The sequence below is a fragment of the Melitaea cinxia genome, chromosome 8 (genome assembly GCF_905220565.1).
Source record: "Melitaea cinxia chromosome 8, ilMelCinx1.1, whole genome shotgun sequence".
In the NCBI taxonomy this organism is placed as follows: Eukaryota; Metazoa; Arthropoda; class Insecta; order Lepidoptera; family Nymphalidae; genus Melitaea; species Melitaea cinxia.
The window spans coordinates 6,504,603-6,525,483 of record NC_059401.1 but is presented as its reverse complement, the minus strand read 5'-3'; the positions used below and the strand labels follow the sequence as shown (position 1 = coordinate 6,525,483).

The 20,881-nt window shown below is 30.0% G+C and overlaps 1 protein-coding gene across 1 annotated transcript in view; it reads left to right on the top strand.

Annotated features, from left to right (window-relative positions):
• LOC123655556 overlaps positions 1 to 18,685 on the top strand; it is a 32,235-nt gene extending 13,550 nt beyond the window's left edge. The window contains exons 3-5 of the mRNA XM_045591324.1: positions 948 to 1,098; positions 8,894 to 8,995; positions 18,338 to 18,685. Of these exons, the coding sequence (XP_045447280.1) occupies positions 948 to 1,098; positions 8,894 to 8,995; positions 18,338 to 18,384 (300 nt within the window). The 3' untranslated portion in view covers positions 18,385 to 18,685. The remainder of the gene's footprint in view (positions 1 to 947; positions 1,099 to 8,893; positions 8,996 to 18,337) is intronic.
• The last annotated feature ends 2,196 nt before the right edge of the window (positions 18,686 to 20,881 follow it).

The following is a 20,881-nucleotide window of genomic DNA, read 5'->3' as shown; positions in this document are numbered from 1 at the left end:
TTGTTGTATCTATGTAGTAATGTTACTATTTTTAATCATATCTCCGAAAATAATTTTAACTATTACGGTAACCATTTTAGGTTATAGGTACTTTTCTAAGCAGTTAAATTACCGATTAATTTAGTTTCTGCTTTAAATGCTCATATTTCTAGTAAAAAAAGGTTCGTTATTAGTTAGCCCACCTTTCAAAATAGTCGCTATTTTTTACTAAGCTTGTTTTTATAACATCAAGGATAAAACTTTAAAATTCACGGTTATGTATATATTGTCATATCATTTACAATAATTTGTGTTTATGTAAATATTTGCGTTGATGAATATACAAAAAAAATATCCGTATAGTATATTTAAAAGTGCAAATAGTATATATTTCAAATTCAAAAAAAAAAAAAAAACTAAAAAGTTTATATTTATCAAGATTTTGTAGTCATGATTTTTAACGCTTAGCTTTTGATAGCTTACAATTATGATATTTATTTTTCTTATCAAATTATTAAATTATGGTATTGATTTTTAAAATGTAAAATAAAATAAAGACTGAGTTTTTGCTGTCATTTCGTGGATATTAATAAATTATGATTGAAGATAAAATATTCAGAAACTAATTATTTCAACATAAAAGAAAATTACATTTCTATCCCACTTTACTTGTATTGAAGCGATTTTATCAAACTACATATTAAAGTTTAACTTAATTCTTCGTTTTAATTAGAATTTTGATTTTCGTGGTTAAAGCTTAGAGCTTAACATGATTACTATTTACTACTTTACTAGTCTCTGGCGATTTCATCTACGTTGACATTTATGTTTTTTTTTTCTGTTCCTATATCTGCTCGACTTTCTGACGTGTGTGGCCCTACACAATGCAAATGATATATTGACGTATAAAGTTTAAAGTTGAATGTTTTTATTTTTATTTTATCAAAATGTTTTCTCTTTTTTTCCAGCCATTAGTACTTTGTGCATGCGTGTTGCTCACATCGGCGCAGTACAACCAATTTGGTTTCGGTTTCTCAGACGGCTATCTGACCAACTTTGGGCCTCCGAGCTTAAACGTTCTATCTGCAGCAGCGGCTAGAGACCCGAGGGCTAACACAGGTAATGACATACAGGAGTAACACCTGTGGATATTTGGCTATCATATAAATTATATACATTTTTAAAATTAAATCTTGTTAATATGAAATTAATCACAAACTTTGTAACAGTGAGTAGTAGAGTACTTCAGTTTTTTGTTTTAAAATTGCTTCAGAAAAAAAATATTGATTCGCTTCAATTTAATATTGCTGCATAATAATTATTTTTTAATGAAAACATAATGCCAGGTTAGAGAACAGTAATAATGAATGATCATCTTAATTGTTCGTAATCGATTAATGTTTTTACAGTGATTTATTGCAGCTATTAACTCTGTGATGCGTTTTATACGAGTGTAGCGACTTACAATTTTGTTTTTTTTTTTTTTTGTGGTAGATACAGCTTATTGTAAGGTGTAGTTAGTGATGTTTAAATCAAATGTTTATTTAAATATAGCGTAGAAAACAAATAAAAAACAGAAAATAAATTAATATAAAATATTTTATATTTTTAAAATATTAATATTAAAAAATAAAATATGTCTATAAAATATAATGTCTATAAAAAATTAAAATAAATTAATAGTCATTTTTGTTCGGATAAGTAGTTTTAGTTGTGTTAAATAATTGTAAGATTTAGTAACATTTCTGATCGTTGGTCAAGATTGATCTTAAAAACCGAGCACTGTGTTTTATCGCTTTGATTATTTTTGAATATTGTAGCTTTCCACTAAAAACAATTGGTAAATCGGTTCAGTATTTTCAGAATTAATCCATATCCATTACAAATAAATAAACAAGCAATTATTCTAATATAATATCGCGATAAACATACATATTATACAGTAATTAGTTTTTATATTGGCGAATCAATGAAATAAGTTCAACTAAAATGCAGTTTCTACACAAACTCTCCTTGAAATAGTTGGTACAAATCTAATAGAAAGTAGATAGCCGTATACAGAGCACTTAAACAAAAGGATATTAAGAAACGTTTGAAGGCGCGGTATCTACTGTTTTGTAGCAAACACAGAACGACTGCACTCGACTAATTGTTTGTAGCGACATGTGTTCACGTTATTACGAAAGTAAACATTGTATTCGCAAATACTTTCAACGTGGTCTGCGGTCGGTTGTCTTTGTTTCCCTATTGTTTTCGTTTTTAAATTTTTTAATTTAAACAAGAACAATGTAGAGATAACTCATTTGTTGAGGTATTAGTAACATGTCATACTTTTTTTTTTGTATTACTGTGTGAATCTTACATATTACTGTAACAAAAATTTAATACTCTACTACTAAGCTACATTTACGTAAACGCAACTACTATTTAATACTAGTATAAGCTAATTAGAAGCGACCCGGTAAAAGTAATGCCTATGTAAAAAAAATTAAACTAGAGTAGGGCACAGGAGGAAATTTCTTGCTCAAAATATGGAGCAGTCCGACTGGGGTGGTACCTCGACCTTACAGAAGATCACAACTAAATAATACTATTTTCAAGCTGTGTTGTGTTCCTGTTCGTGAATAATGTGACCAGAGCTAATGGGGGGAATTGGGGATAGGGTCGGCAACGCGCTTGCGATGCTTCTGGTGTTTCAGACGTCTATAAGCTAGGGTAATCACTTACAATCAGGTGAGCCGTACGCTTGTTTGCCGGACCTAGTTACATGAAAAAATATATAAAAATTGAATATACTCTCATATTAAGCAAGTTTATATAACAGATTCCTCAGACTAACATTGTGTTTGTGTGTGAAAACACAACCATATGTAAGTTGATTAATAAGTAAATCTAAATTCCGTTCTTGATTAATTACAGAAGGACATTGCACCGTGTTCCCACAATTCGCGAAACATTCGCCAGTGCACTTTAATTATTTAGCCTTTTTTACGCCCCAGTTTTTTTCACGGCTGCGGCTTCCGTAATTTAACCACTTGAAGCCAAATGAACGTTTACGCAAACCAATGTAAATTAGACTGGTCTGTTCGAAGGCAGGAAAGGGGCCGAGCGGGTAAATTTATTTAGTCCAATTTCAAAGAATCGAGCCCTGCTAATGAGTTTTTGTTGAAACACTTCCTTCATAAGTTACCAAATCATACACGCAATCTTTATAATAAATTAATTAAGTTGTAACATTATAGATAACAAAACGATTACGACTACTGATCTTTATCTGTTTACACCGTAGCGAAACTTAATTCAAGTTTACTGCAAAATGTTTAGAGATTTATATACCTAAAGTACCTAATTATTTCAAATCTAATTTCAGTATTGTATTAAACTTTCAATAGGTTTACGTTCTGGCCCGTTACTAAAGTGTTTCGTTTATTCATTTATTTGTAACAATATTAAAGAGATACAAATTTAAGTATAAATATAATAATTAACATAGCTACTCAAAAATAATAATGAAGTTTTGATGCAATCCATATGAAGTTTATTCAGATTAAGATACTATTATTTTCTTTTTAGAAGAGTTGTTATTATTTAAACTTTTTGACCTTTATAAGTGAATCAGCAAATGATAAGATTGAAACAATTCCCATACGAAACCGGTCCGAGTCTTAGATACAAATAGCTCTATAAACAGCTTATTAAAGTGGATTATATAAATTATACATAAGACAAGGATTAATTCTGTGTCTATAAGTAATGAAGGCTATTTACTGATTTCAGTAAGTTTTAATTTCAAGCAATCTTATTTTATGTTAGAACAGATTGTTAAATATAGGCATATTGTTAGGAGAAAAAAAACTGTTATAAATAAAATCTAAAATTAAAAATAAAAACTTTAAAAAAAGGTTATAAAAAAATCGAAAATTATAGAACAGAGAAAAACACCACAAAACAACATTTTTAAGATATATAAATTACTATAAAAGACATACAGAGAAATTAGAAAAATGTGCTATTAATAGCAACATAACTAATTTAAGTAAGTTAAAACTATTTAATAAACATTCATTAGTGATATATATAGAGCAAATACATGTTTGCTTATTACATGCATAAATAAATATTGACATCATAAAGCACGAACCCGGGAAAAGTGAAATTGAATCAGACTCGTAACATAACGAAGGCAAATGTTCGCGACATTGTGTATCATATATATACGTGGTTATTGTTAGAAGGGCCCCGGTCCGTTTAATGACAGAATCATGCTCGGCTGAGCAAAAACCGTCGAGGACGTTGCACAAGTGTTTTGCACGCGGCATCTCTCAATCAGAATTAATTGTTGCGAGTATAACAAATTTGATAAAATTTTATGTTATATACATATGATGTTTTTTTTAAATCATTTTTCATTATGAGCTATGATCGGAAACCCATATTGTAAAATTTTTAAAGCTTTTCCTTGCCTTATTCTTCAATTCACGCTTTTTATATTTGTAAGATTTAGGATGAGTCATCCCTTATAGGAACATTATTGTTAAGCTCACCCTCTTGTTAAGTTAAAGCTTTTTATCATTGAATTTGCTGTGTGGTTACGGCATTAAGAATTTAGCCACCTCCTCTCTTCCCCTGGGTATCGTAAGAGGCGTCAGTGTCTCAGGACCGATAGCCGTTGAAGCAGACGGGTCCTGGAGTGGAGACCGCGTCTTGGCAAACGCAGTGTGGGACGTCCTCCGGCCCGTTGGACCGACGATCTACGTAAGATTGCCGGTCTAGGATGGGGATTGCGGAAAACCGGAATGTCTGGCGCGAACTTGTGGATGCCTATGTCTAGCAGTGGATTATATTAGGCTGAAGTGATGGTGATGATCATTGAATTAAATTTTGTAATAAAACAAAAAGTTAAAAGTATACAAAATTATTTATTACATTCGTTTTTCTTGTAACAAATATAATTAGATTCAATTAAGATTTCGCTAGTGGTAAAACGAAACAAGTGTTGTACTGTGTGGCAAGATCCGTAAAACAATCATTTCGCAATGTGCACAAGAGATGGCCACTGGCGCATGTTTAATTATTTAGTCGCTACACGTATGTAATCGTAAGTAGATAAGACAAGAATGCGTTATTTTAACTAAGTTTAAGATATAATAGGCATTTGCAATATTTAAATACCAGTTATAAATTAAGTTATTATAGTAGTTTATAGTTGTATTTGCTGTATAAAAATGTTTCCAAGGAAATTTAAGTGTTAACAAGTAGTCCTGTTTTTAAACATAAGCTCTAAAGATTTTACTATAGCAAATAATTACATAATAGTTTATATATCCATTTTTAGTTAAATAGTTATACATAAATGGCTTACTTTCAAAAAGAACCATTAGACAAATTACAATTTTTAAATTTAATTTATTGCATCTACATATATATTAGTCAGTTAAACGTGGGTTTTATAGTTAAAAAATTTCATGTCATCTCTGTATTCAGTTGCACTCGCTCGACCCGGTCTGATTCTCGATTTTTCAATGTTACGCGTGTGCCGACCGACACGTTATGTTATAAGGCTGTTCACATAGCAACGTGCTGTTATAATTCTATTAATATATCGTAACGTTTGTTTCCTTTTACCTCATAAGGCTTACGTGAGGGACATATGTTATTGCAACAGGTTAAGATGCTTACTTTCATACGCCACAACAACAAACTTGTAATTGTTACTTGCACAATGTATTGTAGAGATTTTAGTTATTTTATAATTATTTGTACAGCTTGATAAAGACAAATAGCTTTGTTTAGGTTTCTTTGAATTAACAGTAAGTCATAGTCCAGGCGGAAATTTTCTTTTCAAAAAGTAATCATTGTCATAGTGGTTCATTTTAACAATTTTAGTAATCAAATAAAATAAAGACATTGGAGAGTTATTGTGGTTTTCGGTTGACACACCACTTATAGGTACTCTATCAAAACGTTGTCAGAAGATGCATCTTTAAAACTAATTTTGAGTAACAAAAACGAATGTCGTGCTATCACAACTGCGACATGATTCCACCAAAATAACAGATGATCGAACATTTAGTGAACTACAAACTTATAGTACAATGGTAATATGTAACAATATATGATATCGGAATAAAAAATCACTAGTAGAGTTTATTTAATCTCTATTATAAAACTATGGGCTGAATCCTTATTTTAAAAATTCGAAGATGCGTGTTTTTAGTCATAAATTTAAGGTTTACTTGACAATTATCCTTTTCAAAAGTTCGACATTATTTATGATTAAATCTATTTGTTCTGTAGTGACACTGTTTAGAAAGGTTATCAGGTAAAAAATATGTTCCCTTGTTCTTGTTTCAACACGCAGTTTATTTTCAAGGTAATAAAAATAATATTTTATTCTGCATGATTATGTTGACGTTTAAAAGTAAAAAGTGAGTGAATGAGGGACTAAAATTGAGTGATTTTATGCCTGTATATTGAATCTGTAGTCTGCTATTGAGTCTGTAATTGGTCTATAATTTTTTTTTTAATTTATTCATTTAGGCACTTGGGTTCACTACTTTTCATAGTGCCAAAATATTATTGATGATTTCGCCATAACGAAATTAGAATACTGTTAAGATAGTCTCTAAAGACATATTCCCTGAAAAATATTTTGAAATCATCACCTACACTTTATTAATCATATCATAATATCGGTTACACATTATTAAATAGTAAATTTTAATTATTTTCTATTTTAAAGCTTTTATAGTCGTCATTCGCAAATTGCATAATTTTAATTATCTACTGTCTGTATGTAAACTGTACACTCACTGTATATTGATATATGCGTGCAGCAAATGAGTCTTTATACGTACAGATATAAGATTTTGAATCCCATGAACAGAATAATGTAGTTATAATAATTATTTAACTATCCTTGAATGACAACGTTGTTTATTTAGTATAATTAGACTTGTTTCGACTTAACTATTTTGTAACATCATATTTACTTGAGCAAAATCTATATGATATATAATTAACAATGCTGTCCGAACATTTCAAAATATGTACCTTAATCTAATTGTGGCGTAGGAAGTATGAGTGTAATTATTGTATTGACGTTACATAACTTCTCATTCATCAATTACGTTGACTATGTTCAAGTGACTTACAATTTTGATTTTGATTACACACTTAGGCGTATGTTCCATCTCATTTAAATGTTCAATATGCCTTTAGGTCAATTCGTGAGGTTTTCTTGTCATTTCGGTGATTTTATAACGCCTATTTGTAAGTCTTAATAGACGAAAAGGTCAGACTCGAGAAGCATCTCATAAAACATTGAATTGTTGTTTGAACTAAAAATATATACTTCCTATCTTAAGTAAATTTATATTCAATTGGACTCGAAGTTTATGTAATATGAAAGTTTTTAACACATATTATCTCAATGAGAGTTACGAGTTAATCGTGTTAATGAGTAAAGATTTTTAAGTTTTGTAATTAATCCATTAAGTAATTTTCAAAAACTTTCTCGCTAATAAAGAACTTGATTTACCAAATTTTATTGATCGAATAAATTAATGTTTATTGTGCATTGAATTATCAAGATAATTATAATTGATACGATTATTAATATTTTTTATATTTCCTTTCTTTCAACACGACACAATATTTTTTGGTACCTAAACCAGAATGAATCCGTAATACTTGGTAGCTATATAGTCTATTTATGTAAGCTATGTATTTAATTTTTTATCACTATGTGGGTGGTTGTAGGCTTATATTAAATAGATATTTGTAGAGACCGATTGACGTGAGACAATAATTTATTGGTTTACAAATTTTTACTCCGACAGGAGTCGGATTGCAACAACAGGAATATTATGTAAAGACTTATGTTTATTTTTTTTTTGTCAACTTAAGTTTTGATGAATTTTTTAAATATTTTGTTTCTTACTTATTTGTGATTATTCTTCACCTTTTTACCTAATATATAAATTTTTTGTGTCACGGTGTTTGTAGTTAAACTCCTCCGAAACGGATTGACCGATTCTCATGAAATTTTGTGTGCATATTGGGTAAGTCTGAGAATCGAACAACATCAATTTTTTATCCCCCTAAATGTTAAGGGTAGTCCAACCCTAATTTTTTTTTATTTTTAGATATTTTTTTTACGATACAACATTAAAAAATACATACAACCCTAAATTTTTAACCCTTTACGATCAACCCTTGTTTTGAAATAGCGTTTAGCGGCAAGACAACGTTTGCCGAGTCAGCTAGTTATAATAGAATATTATCGCTTCAGCCTGTAATATCCCACTACTGGGCATAGGCCTCTTTCCCCATGTAGGAGAAGGATTAGAATATAATCCACCAGGCTGCTCCAATGCGGGTTGGCGGACTCCTACCACGAGTAATGATCGCTATTAGGTGTACATGATAACAACCGGGACCGACGGCTTAACCTGTTTTCCTGGGCACGGTGGAGAGACCCAACTAAGGACTGCACAAACACCCAGACCACGGCAAACATCTGTATGGCCAATACAAACGTTTGTTATATGCGGGGATCGAACCCGGAAACGCTAGCGCAATAGCCATAAACCAGTGCTGTGACCGTTGCGCTAACTCGTCGTCATAATTATAATATTATATCTACTACTAACTTTTAAATAAAATAAAAAAAAATAAAATAACTAACACTCATATCGTAAAGAAAGATTTAGTGAAATTATTTTTTATTATTATTATTACTGTGTAATACATTGTATACAATAATTTAACAAGTACATTAATATAATTGTTGACGTCAAAATAGTTTTGTACCTATACACCGTGGATATGCATTTTCAGCTGTATGTTCATTTCAGTTTTATTGTTATTATGTTTTTTTTTTTAAATTAATTCAAGTTGCATCTTGTTCCAGGCCCAGTAGTGTTCCCACCATCGCCAGCCGGCGACCCATCCCAGACCAGCGGAGTAGTTCCCGGTGCGTCCGGCTATGGCTTCCAGCCCCCGAACTCCCAAGGTAAACGATGAGGCGACGGCAGATAAGTCAAATGTAGTAAATTGTAGATAAAAACTAACGTACCACTAAAAGACAACAAGATATACGATCTTTCAAACTCTGTTACCTAAAACCGCCGTTTATTTTAGGTATTTGGCTTTTTGCATTGTAATTTGCGCATTCTTAGTATTATGTTTGGATTATCCTTTTACCCTACTTCTTTTTTTAATAACATACTTAAATCCCTATTATAATAATAATGAGCATTTATTCACTGTAATATTCTTTATATATTCTTTTTTGTTTTTGTTATATCTCGTTGTCTGTATTTTTTTTTATTTGAAACGTTTTTGCAGCGTTTTAAGCGAATCTGCAAAGCAGATGTAAAATTGCATGTTTTTAATTTATTTTTTAATAATTGTATATAAGTAGTAAATGCTTGAAATAGATAAGTTGCATGTTTATAACTACACCAATACAATATTAATTAGATCGCATGTATGTATAAAAAAAGTATAGTTGTAATTGAATTGTAACATAGGATACGAATTGTTTTTTAACGCATTTTCTTAATGTTAAATATTGTTTAAGTTTTATTGTTTGTTGTATAGCTGTAAATATAAATGATGTAAATAAATAAATATTTACTTTACAAAAAATAATAAAAAAAAAAAACAAAAAAGTGTGACCTGTTTCATTAGAACCTTTAAGTAAGATGCACATTGCATGCTAGCTATTTTGTAAAAACGCATATTAATTCTTATTTAGTGTTGATTCCCTTTATTAAAATAATTATAGTATTAATAACACGGTAACTGCTTTAGTTATAATTCAGATATGGAGTAGTGATAGTTTTCCTATGAATCATTTGGACCTGCGGTTAACAGCCTAATCTTGTTTCGTTCCGGCAACGAGTAAGCGATAGTATGACCTTGCAATGCCGGATCAACGCATTATTAAACTTGTTACGTTCTGAATTTATAGGCATACCTTTTTTTCATCAGCTGTTTTTGCTCACGATCGTTTTGTACTCTATATCTCGTTATCTTTTACCTGATTTGACAAATTACATTAGAGGTCAATTACAACATGTTTTTTTTTGTATTTGTTTTTTTTTGCTCACATCTAATTTAATAAATTAAGTAGATATCAACAAAAAACAAACACAAAAAATATGTTATAATTTACCTGATAATTTTATGTTATTGATTTTGATGTTAATTTAAACTTAGTTATGTATATTAATATTGACGTTTATTTTATTTTATCACTACTTAATGAATTTAAATTAACGATTAAATTTTAATTTAAAAGACACGTGTCAATACAGAAATATAAAACAGAAATTACGAAAATTTGTATAAACTTTATTCATGTTTTGTGGTCATTACAACGTTTGTCCATTATTGGTCGCGGCTTGATCCATACATTAACATATGTAATAATAACGATAATAATAATAATAGTACACATTATTGTATACCAAAAACAGAAATAATACATAGCAATGAAAGAAAAAATGTTAACAATATATTCATTAGGTACAAAGGGCGGCCTTGTCGCTAAAAAGCGATCTCTTCAGGCAACCTTAGGGCAAAGGAAATGGTCAAAGTCAGCATAGGTTTATAAGTTACAACAAATTTATAATAAATATTCAAATAATTAAACATGTACTAGCCAAACAGACGTGAATTTTTATGACTAATAACTTATTAGTAATATTGATTTATAATTACCTATACGCGTCAATATTAGAAGCATTATTTGATACAAACAGGATTAATCAGTGCTTTTGTAATCTTCAGGATCTGCCCTTACGTGGCAACATTCCTGATTGTCAGCCATATATACATTACGTTCGTTTGTTGTTCTGATGTCAATCTTCTGTCGACCGTTATCTGTACTTAAGTTATTTTGAACTCGATGTTGCAATATTTTGCATAAGATCCTAATCGTGTAAACTTTTAAATAACAACATTGTTGTTTTAATAGACCATTACTAATAGGTAATTACAATACTAATATTTATTTTTGCATTGCATATTAAATTGTTATTAATGAATTTAATTATTCAATACAGACCTACAATTATAATAATTGTTAAACTTTTGATAAACGTTCAATTTAATTATATTTAAACAACAAAGTAATGGTGAAACAGCATTGAAAATCATTTTCGTTTTATTTTTAACCGACTTCCAAAAAAGGAGGAGGTACTCAATTCGGCTGTATTTTTTTATGTATGTTACTTCAGAACTTTTGCCTGGGTGGACCGATTTCAACAAAAAACATTTTAATCGAAAGGTGGTGTGTGTCATTTGGTTCCATTTAAATTAATTTGAGCTCTAACAACTACTTTTCGAGTTATATCTAATAATCCGTTTTTACTTGACTATTTTTTCGTCGACCTACGTTGTATTATACCGCATAACTTTTTACTGGATGTGACGATTTTGATGATTTTTAATTAAATCGAAAGCTGATGTCTATTATGTGGTCACATTTAAATTTCATTGAGATCCAATAGCAACTTTTTGAGTAATCTTTGGTAACGCGTATTTACTTGACAATTTTTTTCGTAAACCTACGTTGTATTACTAGTCGATGTAATTGAAATCGGTTTTTTTTCGTTTGCGACCAAATACAATTATTAAACCCCGATTTCTATTGTTCATCTCGGTTATTTTTAATTGTATTTGACAAGGCTCGATGACTTTATATATTCACAGCTTCAACTCGTCCCAAATATTTAATTTGGACTCCCTTAATCTCACATACCCTTCCAACACGGTCAAACGCATATTTAATTATGAAATTGACATATCGCAAGCGGCAACGGGTGTTGCGCCGAACGTCACAAGTACTAAGTGGTAAGCGCGACTTTGTTTGCATGGTTCGTAAATATTATTTACTGTTTAATAGTATTTTTTAATAAAAATATACCGTTATTTGATTTTTACTCGTATTTTTATAAATGATGCTGTAATTTTCAAGACAATTGATTAGAAATTCCATTAATATTCACACAATAAAAATAGCTAATTTTTTTCAAAAATCAGTCCAAATATATAAAAATAGATAGCCAAATTGTAATATAAACTTTTGCACTACATTGAATAACTCTTTTTTTCTGTTCATTATTGCCAGAACGAGATTTATGTAAACAATATTTAAAAAAAAATATGGTAAGAAGTAGTAGTAGTTTTTTTTATGAATGATAATTTTATTAACATTTAGCCGTAGACATAAGGGAGCCATTGTTTTGAAAGGTATAAGTAATTAAATAAAAGAGTTTGCACTCATAAAATTAATTATATCCCCGGACCGCCACCATTTCTATTCGGACCTTTGCGATATTTATCTTATGCATATTTATATGTTTGTTTTCAAAAATGCTACTGTGTGTTCTTTTAATGAATACGTGAGGGTAAATGTTTCGTAGACCATGAAAATACCCTTTTCGTAACTCTATTTCAATATTATTATGATGTACAAAAAACAGTTAAAATATATAAAAAATAAGTTTTAGTCGTATTTTACGTTTAATTTACTTAAAATATTGGTATTAAGTAATAATAAGTAGTACAATAATCGAGTATTAAGTTAGTAGTTTGTAATAAATTCCTCTACTTATATACAGACCGACATATCAACTATTTTCAGTTATTTTCAGAATAGATTTGTTAGAACATAGAGGTTTTCAAATATTAATTTAAATGTACTTTGCCTTCTTTACGGAAAAATCGTTCCAACTAGTAATCAGCAGTATCGTAAATATCAGAAGCTTTATGGAGCTGTAATTATAAACTAAAGTTGTGTTATCACACATCAATCAGAATACGGTAAGGCCATAATAAATTACTTTACTAACCAATTAACTGCTCAGTCAGTACGCGTTCCTATTACTTTCCAATCTTATCACTATAATTGGTTCATGCATCAGAAAAATGTTATGACATATGAAAAAAATATTAATTGCGTTAATTGTAAATGTCGTAAAGTAAATTACAACAAATCTTTCAACAGAATATAGCTAACAAAATGTTGAATGTAGTTTGCTTCTTTTAATATCCCTTTTAAAACTTTTCTTTAAGCTCTGTGACAATATGTTTTTTTTTCGAGTTTAGTTTTCAATCAACAAAAAATTGAGTGAAGTTATAAATTGAAAAAGTTTTGCTTTTTGCGACTGCATCGAAAATTTATTTCTTAAAGTTCGACTAGCGTCGAACTTGGTCGAAATTCGACCATAACTACTTAATTTAAATTATAAGTTTGAACATTATTAAGGTTCTGTTGTCAAAGGCTTCTATAATCACAGACCATTTGATTAATCTTTAATCTATTCTCAATTTGTCATTGTGTCAAATACACGGTAGTGGTGTGTAACGTTTTTTTTATTGATTTAATGTATTTTTTATGCATATTATAAAAAAAAATCAGCATTCTGCACTTCTTCTACATGTAAACTATGAGTGTGCGAAATTTCATACTCCTCCGTCCGCACAATTTTCGTAAAAAGGGGTAGGTACAAAGGTTTTGCTTCACGTATTAAAAAATAATCGATATCCATCGATGTGCAACTACGCGGATGCTAATATCAAATGTGGTTCAAATAGAAACAGAACCATTAGATTGTACGTACTACATTAATGTGAAAGGTATTGGAATGTAATTACCAAAAATTTTTGCGTTCTTTCGTCGTCGTTTTTCTTCTGAAAAAGAAACTTTGATGTATAAATTCTTTTATGCGTTAAATTTACAAGTGCGAGTACAGCGAGTATAGCGATTATTTTAGTTATACCCACTACATTTAATTCAGCAAACTCACGATAAAGAAGCCTCCCAGTCTTGTTAAAAGTTTCATATCAATATTTTGCGTTTATTCAAATATTCTTAGATTCTTATAATCAATTTATTATATAAACAAGAATAAATTTAAGTTAAGTTTTGAAAAGTATTTATTTATATTTTTTTATCTATTATTTCAAAGTTACAATGTCTGTTAATGCAGAGGAATACATTTTCTTTATTTAAGTCGAAGTGTTGTAACTGAATCAGTCTTATTGTTTCTCGGTGGATTTGCGAAAAAGGAGTTAAGTTTTTTTACATTTACATCAGAGTTATGCAGCTGGAAATTATTTTAAGTCATTAAAATCCACATTTCGACCCCCCTTCATCACTTCAGCTTAATACAGTCCACTGCTTGACATAGGCCTCCACAAGTTCGCGCCAAAAATGGCTTGTGTTTTGCCTATAATCCACGTACACGTCCACGTCCAGTACCACGCTGGGCAGGCGGGTTGGTGACCGCAGGGTTGGCTTTGTAGCACCAAAGACGCTGCTGCCCGTCTTCGGCCTGTATATTTTAAAGCCAGAAGTTGGATGGTTATACCGCCATCGGTCGGTTTTTTAAGTTCCAAGGTGGTAGCGGAACTGTTTTATCCCTTAGTTGCCTCTTACGACACCTACAGGAAGAAAGGGGGTGGCTATATTCTTACTGCCGTAAACACATTGCCAACTTACGACCCCCCTTAGTTTACTTATATTACAAATGTATTTATTGAAAGATACTTTTATTCTCTTGTCTACAAGGAATAAAAGTTTGGTCATTATAAAGTATAAAATCTTGAACATAGTAATAAATAGTCAGGATATAATTTACTATTTCGTAAGATAATTACGAAACATATATGCTTTGTGATACCGTAATACTGGTGTTTTCACTTACAAACTTGATAACTATCCCTAGGAGAATTTGGTCATGGTTGCTGTGGTTTAAATATGTAGAAAAAGAACCAGGAAATATATATACTTTATAATTACCTCATTATCTATAATAATAGATATTATATCTATTTTATACCTTATTTTTATTCATAGCTTAATATTTTTACCTTAAAATTTATAATGGTTTTCTAGGTGAACGACAAACGAGATTAGATGAAAATCAAAATGCGTACATAGTTGTTATTAACTACGGCAATGTCTAATTTAAATCATATTTTTTATTAGGAAATAGATACCTTAAAGCTGGTCTTGTAAACATTTTAACATATTTGGTTTACCTTTGACGGTACGGCTCATCACGCTGCATCAGCTGGCCTACTTCATTTCATAGGCTTAATGACAGAAGTGGTAATGCTTATATAAGTACCTTTTATTTCAATAAAATTTTCAAAATGACTTTTAATCTTGCCTATAAGCCTAATTTCAATAATTTTACTTGCAAATTATTGCGTAACCGCTTTTCTATTAATGCAGTATTTAATATAGCGTACTATGGTCATGTTCTCCTTGGTGTCAACTATAGAAATATTTTAATACTTATGTAAAAGTTGTCTTACGAGTGTCGTCGTATTTTTAATTTGTCATTAAATAATTCTAATCACACCTGTTTGGAATGGTTTTTTAAGGAAATATTTTATAATAATTATTTTTATAAGTTAAGTATATGCATCAATGGTATTTTCGCTTTAAAATTAATTAATAACACTTTGCGTTTACAACGAGGATTAACAATAATTTCAAAATGTTTTTTTATTAACACAACTAACAATCCCTAAAAAGTATGAAATATTGTTTTGGGGTCCTGGAAACATATGGAACACAGCCACAAACATTTACACCAAATATAGCATAAACAAAAACAGCAAGTTCAAAAATCGAACCTACGCCTGCTAGAGGAATATTCATAATAATATAATAAGTTGCAGTAACGAATACGCCACCCTACAAGTTTCAAATACTAAGCAAAAAATAACTTTTATGTTTCTTGTATAAAGTTTTTACTGCAATAATATCGTGATAAATAAATAACATTTTAATGTAGTAATGAAAAATAAGAAAGCAAATAAGTCGTAGAAGATTTTGCTAAGAAAAACTATTAGTAAATATACACAGCGGCATTTATTTTTCTAATGGTAAACATTTTTTTCATTATTAATAAATAATGATAAAATTATGTACCGTTATGCTATCGAAAACACAAAACATGAGTTAAATAAAACAGCCTTAATTGTTACAGTCAGCCTTGTTAATAAACCGTTCTGGTGCAGGTTATAGCGAAAAAAATATCAAGAATATAATACACTAGCTTCTGCCCGCGGTTTCGTTCGCGTGGAGTAGTTACTTGAAAAAAACCGCGATTTCGAAACATTCTTCATTGCTGCTCCGCTCCTATTGATCTTAGCGTGATGATATAGTCCTTCCTCGATAAATGGGCTGTCAAATACTGAAAGAATTTTTCAAATCGGATCAGTAGTTCCTGAGATTAGCGCGTTCAAGTAAACAAACAAACTCTTCAGCTTTATAATATTAGTATAGATAAGCTATATGTAGTAGAGCTTAGAAAAATATTGTTACTTTTATTTTATTAAGTATATAGGTAGAGAATATAGGATAGCACCGCTCTGTTCTACCCCAATTTATTAAATATCTCAATTACTATCTTGCTCGAAATTTAATATATATATTACAATACTAGTCACATAAACCACCCGTGTCTAATCGAAAAGCGTCAATGTAATATCTGTGTGACATAAACTGTCCGAATGTCGCGAATCAAATAAGCCATATGTATCAAAAGTCGTGCATGGCGGAAGTGGCCCGTCTCGCCGACGCGGCGCCTCACAGGAACCGCCCTGAAGGGTTGCAACGTACAAATCAAGTTATGAGAAACGCCACAAAAGGAAACTTTGTGCATTTCCGTCCCAACGAACGTGAAATTTGACGTGAGACAAGGAATTCTATTCCCTAAACGCGTTTAAACAAACATTGTTATCGTTTAAGCGAGACCTAATACAAGTAGACGTGAATTAATTTTCTTTCTGAAATTGAAAACTTTGTGAAAGTATACTACGTATCTTTATTTATTTTTACACATTTCATTTTGATACTGTATCGAGGAATTTAAAACAATGGCGTGTTCGAATATGTTAGTTAAGCTTGACTATTGTATGATTACCAATAAAATGTACACCAATTGTAAAGTAGATACGTTTTTACAGGAAAAAATAAAGTCCGTCGTAAGTCTTATTGTTGTACCCAGCACGTGCTTTTTATATATGATGTATTCTTATTTATACGTAACTTCAATGGAACTAATGATAATTTCACTGTCAGTTCCTAAATTTCTTAAGTAAGTTCCTAATTTATAAAGGTCATAAAATAATAATTAAAAATAAAATAATTGTATTTGCTCGCAAACGAAAAACAAAACCGACTTCAATTACATCGACAAGTAATACAACGTAGATCGACGAAAAAATAGTCAAGTAACTACGCGTTATCAAAGATTACTCAAACAGTAGTTATCAGATCTCCTCCTCAGTGAAGTCGGTTAAAAATAAAAAAAACACGTTTGCGTGAAGAACGACTAATAAAAAATCAAAAGGCTTTAACAAGATAAAAATTCAATAATTACACAAAGCCAGGGAAATAAATCGAAGCAATAACAAACATTATGTACTGTACACTAAAAAATATCAATACGGTATTCCTTCAAATTTTTATGCAACATCGTACATAACGTGCAGTTGGAAACATGCACAAAGAGAGAATGATTTGACTTATCCTTCAATTTCATGCCTCCCTAAGAACACTCTTCTAAGAAAACTTGGGCTGCTAAGACAAATTTAACGATACCTCAATTATGTAAATCCGTTCAGCGGTTCTGGAGATATGAGGTAATAAATAATATTACATACGAGACACGCGCAAAAAACATAACCCTTCCTCTACAGCCGGTTAAAAATATGTTAACTTAAACCTCGCTTATCACTAATTCTATGCATTTATTCAAATTAATGCATTACTTATATTAATCGAAGAAGGTTAAGAAATATATATGTACATATAAACTAATACATTTCAAGGTACTTCAGCTAAATCCACTACATGTTGCAACCACTTCATTCATTCAGGTCACTCGAAAAAACAACACAAGATTACTTCTTATTTTCTTTATACTTGTAATTAAACAATCGTAAGTTTTAAACATATTTTTCCATTACTAAAACTGGATTTGAAAATAAACTTTCGGTTTTCAGTCTTATGACTTGTTATTAAATAGAAAAGATAACACGTTGCGTATTTTTAACATTCAAATAAGGTCACATATATATTAAATAGTAAAGATACTTAACATTAGTAACTTCCGTCATATTTATAAATTTAAATTTTCGAATGATGGATATTATTATTATAATATTAAAAAAATTATTTAATAGCGTAAATATTTTAATGTTTATTTTTTTATTATAGATAAGTCGGACAACTTCTGTGAATTTGATACAGATCCCCGAATCACACATACATATTAATACATTTAATTATTCTTATGACATTATTTTTGTTTCGTTACAGAACGTGTCCCAAGATATTTCTTCAGAGGATTCTACGGGAGAAGATAAAATCTATATGAAATATTTATATAAAATAAAATCCACAAGTACCTACCCTATGTATAATAAAACTTTCGTATTTGTACAGTTATGTTCAGTAGTACAAAAGTTAAATGATGTAAATAAACATGTAAATCTGTGATATTTGTGTGAAGGATAATAAAATTAATACTTTATTTAAATTCGCAATAGAAATAGTTAACAATTTATTCGTTAACGACATGTTATGAGTGGATTGGGAATTTAAATTATTTGTACGTTTGTGTCTTACAGTCTCACGATTTGTAAATAATTAAAATAATAAGATAAACTAAGTTGTATGATAATTTATCCTTTTCGCTTTTAAATAATGCACGCGGTTTGTAATTGAGGTGTCCCTGAATATCGCTTTTATTCTATATAATAGGTATAAGATCATACCACTAGGGTGGCAAATAGGTTTACGGCGTTCATGATGCTAAGCAGTAACGGTAGCCTTTGTACGCCTGCAACGCAAGTAGCATCGTAAGCACTTTGACGACCGTACCCTTTCCCTCCTTAGGAGCAATAATGATAATATAACGGCACAAATGTCTAAAAACTGTAAAACCACTTGAAGACTTTTTAATCTGAAATTAATACAAAATAATATTATGATAAATGATTACGAATCTTCTGTTTTGTTAAATTTTAATCTTGTACAAAGCAATTTAAATGTACATTCTTATTTTATTTTTTTCATTTTAGTCTAACATTTTTACACAGATTTTGGTACAATGGAAAAAAGCAAGTACTTTATCTTACTTTCATAGTGTGATGGAAAATATGTAGAACAAAATCTGATTTAGGTTCGCAGATGTAGTGAGGAGCCACTTTACGCTCCACATCATCTTCTAAATTAAATTCACCAACGAAGGGACTTTTATTAAATCTATTCTCCTCTATAACTATTTGAAATAGAGCATTTAAAATAGTGGCGCGAATTTATTCTGACATTCCTCATTTCTCCCATTTTATTTATTTATACTTTATTGTACACCACAACTACATTTTAAACAATAAACACATTTAAAAAATATTTACAGACTGTGAAGTACAATGGGCGGACTTATGGCTATTTAGCCATTTCTTGAAGACAACCCAAACCACTTAACTTTTATCACGAGTATATAATGTAAATAGGCAAGTTTAAAAGAAAAAAAAAACTAAAGATCTTTATATCGTTTTAAATATTTACATTTATTTACAGTTAAAGATTTCCTTTCCATATATTATTACATTTCGTTTACTACTTTATATCTTGTGTGAAAGGCTATTTATTTTTAAATTAGATTCTTTTTCGGGTGATGCCTCCTGCTTTGTATTCGATACGGCTATTATGCAGGAATCCGTCACCGCCACTTACTCGATAAAAAACCTTAACCTCGGGTTACTTTCAAAGAAAAGTCTACCTCTGGAAAATGAAGAGCGTATTTTAGAGATAAAATTCGTTTGATATTCAAATCACCGATATCCATTGGGTATACCTAAAGAAAATTACAAATACATTTTGTTTTTATTTGCAAGGTTCTTTAAATATACCGAATGTAAACAAAATTCTTTAGAGCTGTCATAATGTAAATACGAAAAAATACCTTATTTTAAATGCAATTGTACAACAAGTTAAGTTGTTGGTTACTTTTACTGAACAAATATTTAGCCACAAGAGGCGAAATTATTATTTAATGCTGAATACATTTCTTTTTTTGCATAAATTTGTGTTCAATAATTTTTTTGTCGATTTGATACTGAAATTATTGAAATCAAATAATGTTTTCGCATAAATTATTTTGTAAATAATGTATATATTTGTAAATATTGACTTGATTAATTATATCCGGTAACTGAAATAAAGCGTTTTAAAAAAATCTTTTTGCATTTAGAAAACGTATTTATAAGGAACGTTATAAGGCTATGACTACTGAGACGGAACAGTATGACCTATAGTAAATGTGCGGAAACAGTTATTACACACAGTAATGGTGTCAAATCTCAATAGGCTTGAAACCGCAAAAAGTTTTATATCATTATGTATTGTACAAATGGAGAATATACGCTGTGACAGTTGGAGAATCTCGTAGGTATAAAAAATTATAATTTTTAATTCTTGTTGTATATTTCTATATATAATACATGTAATACATGTAATACGTCTAGACACATCTATTAAAGGCAAGTAGTTATAGCACACACTTTACAAACATTATAATGTACTGAAGTTTTGTGACAAGGTTAGTGGATGGAAACCTATCTACTTCTAAATGTAATATATAACTAACAACATTACACAATGTGTATATAATTACAGCATTAATTTTTTATTTTTATAATTAAAATATTACTGTTTGGTCTTTGTAAATACTACGAGTGTTTAAAAATATTACATCTACGACCTTAGCCTAACCTATTGACGTTTAGAGTTATATGTGAGTATACTCATAAAGTCGTTTTAGAGGAGTCAGTATTAGTTTATTGATGTGATTGAATG